This window comes from Pristiophorus japonicus, chromosome 8 (genome assembly GCF_044704955.1).
Source record: "Pristiophorus japonicus isolate sPriJap1 chromosome 8, sPriJap1.hap1, whole genome shotgun sequence".
In the NCBI taxonomy this organism is placed as follows: domain Eukaryota; kingdom Metazoa; phylum Chordata; class Chondrichthyes; family Pristiophoridae; genus Pristiophorus; species Pristiophorus japonicus.
This window is the reverse complement of record NC_091984.1, coordinates 108,013,115-108,025,977: the sequence shown is the minus strand read 5'-3', so window position 1 is coordinate 108,025,977 and position 12,863 is coordinate 108,013,115. Positions and strand designations below refer to the sequence as shown.

At 46.6% G+C, this 12,863-nt stretch overlaps 1 protein-coding gene across 1 annotated transcript in view; it reads right to left on the bottom strand.

Moving 5' to 3' along the window:
* The window catches only part of LOC139268144 (adhesion G protein-coupled receptor D2), a 490,127-nt gene that overhangs the window by 420,842 nt on the left and 56,422 nt on the right, over positions 1–12,863 (bottom strand). The window contains exons 10-11 of the mRNA XM_070886179.1: positions 10,608–10,713; positions 3,649–3,760 (exon numbers count right to left, since the gene is read on the bottom strand). Of these exons, the coding sequence (XP_070742280.1) occupies positions 3,649–3,760; positions 10,608–10,713 (218 nt within the window). The remainder of the gene's footprint in view (positions 1–3,648; positions 3,761–10,607; positions 10,714–12,863) is intronic.

The window sequence follows — 12,863 nt, the reverse complement described above, 5'->3', positions numbered from 1 at the left end:
CAAGTGTGGATGCACTTGCTTTGAGTGTGGTGGAGGCCGCCTCAACGTTTGCATTTGCGTCTCAGCAGCCCATCAAGCCCATCCTTGGTAGATTCTAATGGATGATGGATGCCGGAAGTGCCCATGGGGTCCCAGATATGATGGTATGGGCCATGGCTGACGTGGCAGTAGCCATTGAATGACAGGCCGAGACCACGCTACATCTGCATCCTGCCATGTCGTCAGTGCGTAGTGGCATTAATGCACTGTGTGCTCTGACGCAGAGTCAAATTGATGCCATGCAAGCACTGATTGCTGCCATCGTGTCTGGGTCCCCATCAGTCCAACGGGGAGGTAACGGTCCCAAAGTAGGCCAGCAATCTGCGCTCCAACAGATTGCTCCAGATGTTGAGGCTGTGCCCCGGGGGAGTGGCAGCCAGTCGGTCGAGATGGAACCTGATGTTCTCTCTCAGTAGCACATCATTTCAGCTCCAACTACTGCCATTCCGCCTTTGCACCTGCTGCGGTCTGCACCCCAGCCATCCAAGACTGGTGCCACCCATTCTCAGGCGGTGCTGTCAGCAGCCGAACCTTCCAGGCCTAGAGTTGGTCCAGGGCATCATGCTAGGACATCTGACCTCCATTCCTCAGACACACAGCAGCCCTCAAGCAGCCTTGTTGCAAGCACTGAGGACCCATTGAGGAGGAGCGGAAGGCGAGGGAGGGAGGGGTGAGGCAGATGGGTGGGAAATGCCAGCGGAAGACCCATTAAGTAAATGTGTCCCCATTGGACCTATGTATATATGTTGCTAAGTTTCAGCATCTGTTGTGGTTTTTGAAGGGGCGGGTGCTCTGTTGTGTTTTATTGGAGGGTGTGGGGCTTTTGGGGTTATTTGAGGCAAGTTTGCCAAATAAAATGCCAGTTGAACCGTTTCCTTCAGATTGTTCAATTGTGACGGAGATGTGACATTCTCATGGCACAATGCACCATCGTTATTAGCTGCATCCCTCAGCTACCTCCATTTAAGCGAAGCGCTCCCTCATTAACCGCCGTTGGATAGCCCTGGCACCACCAACGTTGGCAGGCTGCCTCCTCCGTGGCTGCTGCTGGTCCTCGTCGTGTTGCTGGACATTTGGGGCATCGCCAGGCTCCTGGTCCTGCTCCTCCCCCTCCTCCTGAGGTGGGCCTGTGATCCCCACTGGCAAGCCCTGGGCCCTCATAATGGCCAAGTTGTGCAGCATGCAGCACACCATAACGAATAGTGAGACCTGTTGAGGGGAGTATTGAAGGCTGCCTTCAGAGCGGTCCAGGCATCGGAATCGCTGCTTCAGCAGCCCTATTGTCTGCTCTATGATGTTGCGGGTGGCGGCATTGTAGCGTTCCTCCAGCTCTGTGGTGGGGTTGTGGAGGGGGGTCATTAGCCGGGTGGCCAGGCCATATCCCTTCTCCCTGAGCAGCCAGCCTCAGCCTTGCCATGGTGGCTGAAACAGTTGAGGCACAGTGCTCTCCCGCAGGATAAAGGCGTCATGTGCACTTCCAGGATAGCGAGCATTGACTGCGAGGATGTGCTGCGTGTGGTCACAATCCAGTTGCACATTTAGGGAGTAGTATCCCTTTCTGTTTCTGAATACCTCTGCGTTCTGGATTGATGCTCGCAAGGCGTGCAGCCAATTGCCCTTGCACCCTAAGGAAGCTCGCTATCCTGGGAAAGCCACATGCGCGCTCATGCTGTTTCTCCCTGGTCCTTGGGAAAATAATGAAGTCCAGTCTACGTATGTAGAGAGCCTGTGTGACGTCGCGGATGCAGCGATGTGCTGCAAATTGTCAGACACTGCATATGACCCCTTTATGCAGCCTGGAAGGAGGCATAGAAGATGAGGGCCACCGTGACCATCACTGCGATGGGCAGCACAGTCCTGTTGCTGATGTGAGGCTGCAGGTCTGCCTCCAGGAGATGGCATATCTCTGTAACAACCTCCTTTTGGAAGCGCAGCTTTCTGACACACTGCTCCTCGGACAGGTCCAGGTAATGAGCGTTGCCACCGGTGAAGCCGTGGGGGGTATGGCTTCCTGCACCATCGAGGGGCTCTCCTCCTTCGGCCGCCGACATGGCCAACAGCCCTTCTCTGTTGACGCCATCTTGATAGAGCATGTAGAATGCAACGCTAGCGGCATAATAATGCACCCATCAAAGTTTAGCAAATCACTTTTTCGAACGCTGACCTGTCATGTCTGTCTGCCGCTGCAAACTCGGAGGCTCACGCACCATGCTCTGTGTAAACGTTGCAAAGACTGTGAGCTCCGAGGGAAGCATTTCCTCATCCCTTTAAGTAGCCACCATTTAACACCCCTGATTATTGGCGGTCGCTAAATGAGGCGGCCGCAACTAATTTACCGAACTGGGCACAAGTGTGGGCATTGCACCAGGACTGACGTCAGGATCGGAGTGATCATCAGCAGCCAGGCACTAATGGTTTGCGCCCCCGGTGAGCCTATAATGAATTTCCCATCGGGACGCTAAAAGCTGCACGCCCGGTCGCTAAGCTCCAACGCTCGCATTAACGCCCCCTCTAGCCGCTAACTGAGGCTATAGTCAAGCAAAAATCCAGCCCAATGTGTTTACATCTTCATTGATTGTAGAGGCTCCATGTGAATGAGTTTGAGCAGTTTCAATCTACTTTCAAGTAAACATGGGACTTCAGCACAGAATTGTCCCTGACTAACCAGCAATCTCAGAGAGGCCACCAGATAGCTGGTATAATAATGGTAATGTCACACCGGTGCGCTGTGTTGATCTGGGATAGCTGCTGATTTCCATTGTTGAGGTGGTGAAAAGGGGGTTTTACTCTACATCTAACCATGCTACAGCTAGGAGTGCTTGATACAGATACTAGGCATACAAACTTGCTTTCTCCAAATTTCAGAGAACCACCACTGTACACACACACTGGTGTCATTCAAATGAATGAGGGGGGAAAGTGTAGAGTCTGTCTAATCTCTGTGGCAAATCTAACACCGCATCAAGCACACTAAAGAGACAGATTAGTGCGGATAGGCAAGTATAGTGGCAGCATTAGTTACTGCTGGAGGATGGCAGTAAAGGTTCCAAAGATTCATAGATCTATGTACTGGATCCCTGTTTGCATCTCTGTCTGGGCTTTTTGAACTCAGATGTGCAAACCCCATCCAATGCAGGCACGATATACGTCAAAAGAAAATGCCTAGTGTTTATGTAGAGCATGTTTTAATTTGTTATTTTCAAAGTAATGCAGTCCAAAAACCAGCTATACCCTGCATTCGATTCGGCTTGGTTGATTGATCTGGAGATTAGTCGGAATGCAGGGGCTTTGATCCAGGTGTTAATTGTCTTATCCTATTGACCAAAAGAGTTGCTAACGGGCCTCTTTGCGAGCCAAAGTGCAACAAAAAAGGTTCTCAAAAGTATAAGGACACAAATTGTCATTCAACAATCTATTCTGCAATGCCTACATGATTATTCTATGGTTTTGAAAATATTTTTGTGTATCAAAGTAATCATTCTGGGCTATTTGAGGAATACGATGAAATATATAATACAGTTTTTTTAATCTCGAACTTTCGGAACTATAAGCTTTATTAATACAGTTCTAATCAAGTAATAATGTGAGGAACATTCTCAATCAGCTTACCACAGCCCTATGAGACAGAGAGTACTGCACAGCAGTGGGGATGTTCCTTGCTCTGACGGGATCACGTATAGTTGATGAGATAACAGCTGTTTGAAGCTGGCTTGCTCGCAAACTGGAATCATAATACATCGAGTTGTATCGGCTGCCTTTACTGCAAAAATCACAGAAATTCACCTATGATACTTTCTGTGGTCTGCATGTACTATGAAAGACAAAATATTTATCTTGTGTTCCAATTTGTGGAGTATTTAACAGTTCTTTTCTGATATTGTAGTTGTCAATTAGCCTGTTATTTTACTGTTAAAATCATTAATTATAGAATCATAGCATCTGATTTGTTATACAGAGAGTAGGTGCAATACAATACAACTTATGAACATGTAAAAAGATCCTGCAACCTTGTGCCTGATTTTCCTCCTGCCATTTCCACATTGAGATGGAGTGTGGGCAAGGGTGAGTAAATTAAAAATGGCTTGTCAAGACCCGGCAACAGGTTAGCAGTCAACATGGCAGGACTTGCACCAGCGCAGAACCAACCACAAGAGATGCAGCTGTTTAGTAGCCTCCAATACACACAGAGCCAGTCAAGGCTCACATCAAATACATCAGTTGATATCAAACACTCCATTCCATGTCCAGTACGTTACACGTCAATCAGGCACAAGTAGCTCCTGTATTGCATTGCTCCTATTTTTCTCTGCAAGAAATCAGACACTGTTCGAAACACCATGATATATGTTAATAGTATGCATTCTTGTACAGAGTCGTGTGGTACCCATTTTCAAAAAGGGTGACAAAACAGACAAAGGCAATTATAGACCTACTGGTCTTACATCAATTCCATGAGAAATAATGTTGTGGATTATGTGTACAGCAACAGAACAAAATATATTACAGCTAATTATGATTTGATTTGGTTTGATTGCATAGAGCATTATATGATAAATACATCAGAGTATAATTATGATCCATTATTTCAAGATTCTAACATATCAAATCAGTTTTCATTCAACTCATATAATACAAAGTTCCTGATCCAGTAAATTGTAAATGTATTATAATGATCCAATTATAAACCACTCCCTAAATCTTTGTTTTCATGGTTCAGCTCAATGATTTTTCTCATCCCAGCTTATCAGCCATCTTTCACATGTTATTGATTTCTAGAAGGCTTTGCATAATAAAATCTGAAACTGCTGTAAGTGCAGAACAGGTTGATCACCTGCTGATCTGAACAATATTTCTCTCTTTCATAAGAACATAAGGAGCAAGAGTAGGAGATATGGTCCCTCGAGCCTGCTCCGCCATTCAGTAAGATCATGGCTGATCTTTGATCTCAAATCCCTTGATTCCCTTAGAGTCCAAAAATCCATCTACCTCAGCCTTGAATATACTCAACGATTCAGCATCCACAGCCCCTTGGGGTAGAGATTTCCAAAGATTCACAACCCTCTGAGTGAAGAAATTTCCCCTCATCTCAGTCCTAAATGGTCGCTCCCTTATCGTGAAAATATGTGCCCTAGTTCTAGACTCTCCAGTCAGGGGAAACAGCCTATCAGCATCTACCTTGTCAAGCCCTCTCAGAACCTTGTATGTTTCAATGAGATCATCTCTCATTCTTCTAAACTCCAGAGAGTATAGCCCCATTCTACTAAATCTTTCCTCATTGGACAACCCTCTCATCCCAGAAATCAAATCGAGTGAACCTTTGTTGCACCCACTCTAAAACAAGTATATCCTTCCTTAGGTAACGAGATCAAAACTGTGCACAGTACTCCAGGTGTGGTCTCACCAAAGCCCCATACAATTGTAGCAAGATACTTTTGTACTCCATCTCCCTTACAATAAAGGTTAACATACCATTTTCCTTCCTAATTGCTTGCTGTACCTGCATGTTAACTTTCTGTGCTTCATGTACAAGGACACCCAAATCCCTCTGAACACCAACATTTAATAGTTTCTCACCATTTAAAAAATGGCCCCTTTTTTGTGCCCCATTAGCGCCTCCGACCAAGCCGCCATCATGTAGCCCGGCACTCCCTATTGGGTGCCGGGCCGCTGGCCCAGTCGAACACATCCCTAGTGGCCCAGTGGCGGCCACCAAAGGGCCTGAAGAATCCGCAGTGGCCATCACCTTTAACTGAAGGGGAGGGGCATTGCAGCGCATTAGCACTATGCAGAGCTTCCCCAGAGCGCTGACCTCCTTCAGCACAGCACTGAACTCAGCGCCGGGCTGATGCCTCGGGAGTGCCCCTCCAATGAAGCAGAGCGCCTGAGACAGAGCTCCACCTCATTTATGGGGTGCAAAGCCCAATTACACACGGGGGGGGGGGGGTGGGGGGGGAGGGGGGACTGGAACTTCCGGCCCAGGCGGTAAAAGTCCCAGGCCCATAAGGTTACCGTCCCCAAATGGTGCGCCCGGCAATTTCAGCCCCATTCTGCTTTATATTCTTCCTACCAAAGTAAATAACCTCACATTTCCTCACATTATGCTTCATCTGTCACCTTCTTGCCCACTCACTTAACCTCTCTATTTCCTTTTGTAAACTCTTTGGGCTAGCCTTTCCACTTTTACCGCTATTGCCCATATCTTGGCGGTATTCCGGCAGTATACACTTCTCAATACCGCCGGAATACCGCTAAGATCCAAAGCCGCTAGTTTCAGCTTTTTTCCCTGGCGGTAGTGGTAGCGGTTGGCCGGGGACGATATTTTTCCTTGTGTAAGGCCGGCGTCCTTGGCAATGGCTTTACTGCGCATGCGTGTTTTTTTTCTTCTTTTTCCCATGATTTGGTGGTCAGGGGTCAGCTCACATATGCGCAGATGAGGGAGGGTGTGTGAGAGAGAGAGAGAGAGAGAGAGAGAAAAGAGACTGCTTGCCTGTTCTGTACTCATCTCTGTTTCTGATTTTGGGGTAGAGTTTCTGATTCATTAAAAGAGATTATTATATATAATGGATAGTAGTGAGGATCAATTAATGGTGGAGGCCAAGGTAGGAGGGAGGAAGAGGACAAAACATTTTACGATGGATGCCCAAGCTGCCTTGGTTCACAAAGTGGAGGCACATTAGAACCAGTTGACACGGGGTGGCCATGCGAAACCCAGCCCGCCTGTGTACCAGCGCATATGGGCAGAGATTGCCAAGGCGGTGTTCTCGGTTGCCCAGGTCCATCAGGGGCCAGTCCAGTGCCGCAAGCGCTGGAACGACCTTGTTTCGGCAGCGAGATTAAGTAATAAATTTAATCATGCACTGACTCATTACTTAAAATGTAAATCTGCCACATTGTGATGTTGTTAATCTTGGTAAGCTTGTTGTCACACATTATTTACTATCAACGATGTTATTATATTGTTTTCCTGTATTAAGTTGTGTTCATCATGCATCACTTGTATGCTAATGGTGCATTAATGGGACAGTGTTGAAAGGCATCGGGGGTGGGTAACTGTGGATGTATATCTGTGTGCTGCATACTAGTACCTGGGCAATTATCTTATACCATGCTATTGTCATCTTTGCAGAAAAAAATTGATTTCAATCGCGGTGAGTGTCGGTGCAGAGCTGGAAGAGCTCACTGACCTTGAGGAGCGGGCTACAGCCCTCACAGGGGCACATGATTGCACAGCCACCTGTAGTGGTGCAGATCCGGTGTTGGCACTACATAAGTCACGTATAATCCCCGGGCCGCGCAGCGTTCATGTAATATAGTCATGTGAACATAATGTATAAATGATGCTAAGTGATGGAATGTAATGCTGGGACCATGAAATCTTATTATGCCATGCAGTCTCTGCAAGTTCTGTTCATGTTCATTGCATGTAGCGTCTCTCGGTGATATATAATGCAGTAGTGTTGCTCCTCTACATATGTCTGCGCAATGTAAGCGTTAAAATATAACCCTGACCCTTCCTCCCTTCCCCCTCTACTGACCTCTTCTGTTATGTTATCTAGCTGCCCAGGTGCATGAACATGCCAAGCCCTCTGCACCAATTCTTGTACAACTGGTCTTGACCGGAGAGGACACCGAGGATGATGATGATGACAACACCGTCCGACTTTCCAACCCCCCTTAAGATGTCCCGTTGGATGTTGCAGAGAGGGGGGTGGGGACTGAAGGGTCCATCATACCTGCAACCACCTCTTCCTCAGCCGAATCCATATTTTATAGATTTGGCTCCGAGGAAGTAGCAGGACCCAGCGGTATGCAGCAGGGCACACTGAGTGTTACAGCTCCGAGCCGAATCCGCGGAGGATGATCGAGCACAACTCCCTGCCCAAAGACAGGCGAGCGTCGACATTGGTCGAGAGCTCCTCCAGACTATTGGTGGCCGAGTCAGAAACATTGCCACGCAGTCAGCACGCCAATCGGAGGATAAGGCGGCGCTGATTGCGGTGATACGGCGAACCGCCGATTCCGTTGATGCTTTGCGGCAGACGCTGGAATCGGTCTACGTCACTGAACCCCAAGGTGTTGTACCACCATTGCCGACAACACATGGGAGTCAGGAGCATGGCAATACTACTGACTCCGAAGATGGGTCGTCAGACCCTTCCCCTTCTCCAGATTCCCCACACATGGCGCTGCCACCGTCACTCCCCCTACAGCAGCAGCACGCGAGGCGCTCTGCTGCACAACGCACTGGTCCCACGGGCAGGGGTAGGGGTAATGGCAAAAAAACAATTTGGGGTAAGGTGGAGGGGGGTGAAAAGGCAGTGGGAATGGTGGCCACAGGTAGATTTTTTGGCAGGTTGGGGTTGAGGGGTGTTTATTCAAAAATTGTTGACTGTTGGGGGGCGCATTGGGGGCATTTGGGGTTTAATGTTTTCAATCTTGTTGCTTTGTTTACATTTTGTTGCACATTTACTTTAAAAAGAATTATTTATTAATTTATTTCAAAAGGATCATTTTTCAAAATTTATAAAATATTTTATTCAATTTAACAATTATTGTGCAGTGTCTCAATCACTTTCACAAAATGAGGGGTTAACAATCAATACAAGGATTGCAAACAATGTCCAGGCAAGGTTTAAACTTAACTCTCACCGTTCAAGCAAAGCGCTCATTTATGAGCTGTTGACGTAACAGTTTTGCAGCTGCGTAACTACCACGGGACTTCTCCTACAATGTCGGGGTGGGTGATGTCATGGGTTCATCGCCAGTCTCCTCCTCGTCCTCTTCAACCTCATCTTCCTCTCCTTCCTCTGCCTCGTCCCCTCTATCCTGAGGTGGTCCTGCAGTTTCCTGTCCCCTTCTGATTGCTAAGTTGTGCAACATGCAACACACCACAATGAACTCCGCGATCTCCTCAGGGCAGTATTGTAGGCTGCCTCCAGAGTGGTCCAGGCATCTGAAGCGCTGCTTCAGCACTCCAATTGTCTTTTCGACTAGATTGCATGTGGCTATGTGGCTGTTATTGTATCGATGCTCGACATCTGTCTGGGGCTTACGGAGGGGGGTCAAGAGCCAGGTGACAAGGTCATATCCTTTGTCACCAAGCATCCAGCATTTACCTTATGGCTGACTCTTAAAGAGGTCAGAGGCAGTGCTCTCAGGTAAGATGTGCGCATCATGAATGCTCCCTGGAAAATTGACATTTACTGCCATAATTATTTGCTTGTGGTCGATAACGAGCTGCATCGCTCAGTTCTGAAATACCTCTGCATCCTCTAAAGGTACTCGCAGGGCGATGTGTGTACATTCTATTGCACCCTGAACCTTAGGGAACTTTGCTATTCTCGAAAAACCCAAAGCCCTCTCATTCTGTGCCTCCCTGGTCATTGGGAAGTTTATAAAGTCAAACCTTCGTGCGTAAAGCACTTCTGTCACCTGGCAAATGCAGCAATATGTGGCGTGCTGAAAGATGCAGCAAATATCGCCAGCTGATGCCTGAAAGGAGCCCAATGCATAGAACGAAAGTGCTGCAATCACCTTAACCTCAACGGGCAGTGCTGTCCTGATGGTGCTGGTATGCTGCAGGTATCCCTTAATGAGTTGGCATAACTCACTGATGACCTCCTTTCGGAAGCGCAGCCTTCTAACGCACACTGTATCCGAAAGGTCCAGGTATAATCGCTTATCCCTGTAAATGCGTTGGGGGTAATGTCTCCTCCTCCCCAGCAGTCTGCCACCTCTTTGATTGGGCACATAATGCTCTTCAATGAACCTTCTTCCAGCTGTATTCCGCAGCATGTAATTAGTCAGCAATATTGGCAGAGAAATTGAAGGCCCCATTCTTTTAAAAGTCCACTAAACTGTCATATAAATTATTCAATTTTCCTTAAACAGCCAAAGTCTAGAGATAGACTACAATACTCTCAGATTATGAGCATTGATTTCAAACACCCTTAAAATCCACTCTCGAATGACTCTAATGCTCCCACCAACTTAAAGCAGCCTTTTCTTCAAGTTCATCCGTTTTAAAACATGCGTCCATACCGTTGGGTTAAGGTCAGGTGAGTGCAGCTTCTTCAGGGCGGTACTTTAGGCCGGCAGTATTTGGGCGATATGCTGAATTTAGCGCCCGACGGTAATTTGGTCGGTATTTGGGTAGTGCACGTTGAAGTGCTGGGAAAATCAGCAAAAACAAATGGGCGGGCGGTATCGTTTACAGCCGGCGGTAATAGACTGTCAAATTTGTCGCCGGCGATATATGGGCGGTAACTGGGCGTTAGTTTCCAGTTTATGCATGAAATGGGCAGTAATGGCTTCCTTAAAGGTAAATGGGCGGTAATATAGGCAGAATGTTACCAAAAGTCTAGCCCTTTTTTTGTGTCCTCCTCGCTGCTTACTTTCCCACCTAGCTTTGTATCATAGCAAACTTGGATACATACCAACTGGTCGCTATACATTTTTGCTTTTATCTCAAAATTGAAATCTGGGTTTATCTATCTGAGAACACAATATCTTTTTTATATTACGAACAAAATTTTCTTGTCATTGATTCTTTGTTAACATAATCTTACCTTTTGCCTGATCTCCCAGCCAGTAATACAGAGTCTAGATTGTGAGGTGTCAAATGATGCTCCACACTTCGATAGTAAGCATGAATAAATATCAACTCACTGTACCCTAAAGAAATAAAATAAACACTTAACAATATTTTTGCAAGCTCTTTACAAAAGTAAAAATACAGGATAATAGCAATGTTCTTCAATAACAACTTAAATTTATATAACGCATTTGATGCAGCAAAACATCCCAAGGTGCTTAACAAGAGCAATATCAATTAAAACATTTTTGACACCAAGCCACAGAAGGAGATATTACAACAGATGACCAAAATCATGGTCAAAGAGGTAGGTTTTAAGGAGCATCTTAAAGGAAGAGTAAGGTGGAAAGGCAGCGAGGTTTAGGGAGGAAATTCCAGAGCTTGGGGCCCAAACAACTGAAAGCATGGCCGCCAATGGTGGAGTGATTAAAATCGAAGATATGCAAGAGGCCAGAGTTGGAGCAGCGCAGAGGTCTCAAAGGCTTGCAGGGCTGGAGGAGTGTACAGAGATGGTGAGGGGCGAGGCCATGGAGGGATTTGAAAACGAGGATAAGGATTTTAAAACTGAGGCATTGTTGGACCGGGAACCAATGTAGGTCAGCGAGCACAGGGCTGATGGGTGAACGGGACTTGGAGCGAGTTAAGATACAGGCAGCAGAGTTTTGGATGAGCACAAGTTTATGTAGGATGGTAGATGGGAGGCCAGCCAGGAAAGCACTGGAATAGCCAAGTCTAGAGGTAATCAATGCATGGATCAAGGTTTCAGCAGCAGATGAGCAGAGGCAGGGTTGTTGTTGGGCGATGTTACGGAGGATGAAGTAGGCAGTCTTGGTGATGGAGCGGATAAGTGGTCTGAAATTTATCTTGGGATCAAACACCAAGGTTGCATACGGTCTGGCTCAGCTTCAGACAGCTGCCCGGGATGGAAATGGTGGTCAGGGAATGGAGTTTGCGGCAGGGACCAAAGACAATGGCTTTAGTCTTCCCAATATTTAGTTGGAGGAAATTTCTGCTCATCCGATATTGGATGTTGGACAAGCACTGTGACAAATCAGAGACAGTGGAGAGGTCCAGAGAGGTGGTGGCGAGATAGAGCTGAGTGTTGTCAGTGTACATGTGAAACCTGACGTCGTGTTTTTGGATGATATCGCTGAGGGGCAGTATGAAGATGAGGAATAGAAGGGGGCCAAGAATAGATCCTTGGGGCTCTCCAGAGGTAACGATGCGGGAATGGGAAGAGAAGCCGTTGCAGGTGATTCTCTGGCTACGATTTGTTGATAAGAATGGAACCAAGTAAAGGCAGTTTCACCCAGCTGGATGATGGAGGGGAGGCGTTGGAGGAGGATGGTGTGGTCAACTGTGTCAAAAGCTGCAGATAGATTGAGAAGGATGAGTAGGGGTAGTTTATCACAGTCACAGTTACAAAGAATGTCATTTGTGACTTTGATGAGGGCCATTTCAGTAGTATGGCTGGGCTGGAAACCTGATTGGAGAGATTCAAACATGTAATTGCAGGAAAGATGGGCATGGATTTGGGAGGCGACAACACGTTCAAGGGCTTTGAAGAGGAAAGGGAGGATGGTGATTGGGCGGAAGTTTGCCAGGAGAGAGGGGTCATGGGTGTTTTTTTTCAGGAGTGGGGATTTGACGGTAGGGGGAACAATGCCTCAGGAGAGGGAACAGTTAACAATATCATGTAATAACAATCACTTATTGATCCTGGCAACTCAATACAACAGCACCATAAAAACAACTGGAACTCAGAGTACAGTGACTGAAGGTAAATGGGTCACAGATAAACATACCCATATAGCTCCTTACTAATCATGTGAATTCTCTTCATTTAAAGGGCTAGAATTTGTAAAGTTTTATTCCACTGCAGACACTCAATAGGCCTCACTAAAGATTGAATAAAGGCTGAGTTTAGAATTTGTTTTTCTAATCTCCACTGAACATTAGCTAAAACAAATTCCTCTTTTAAGTTGTTTTATTAGCATCTATTGCCTCCGAAGTATATCTGAACCTCTATTTTTAAGGAGCATTCTCTGCTGTGATATTTCCATTTTGCATGCCTGTCACCTTACAGGCTCATCAAGGGAAATGGCTACGTCAGTGTTGATTGGGTGGTTTGTATTGTGGTCTTGGGGCTACTACAAATTGGATTGAGGCCAATTTAATTCAATTTAGAAACATGATAGGCAGTATCCATCCACCTAGGCTTGATTCGTAC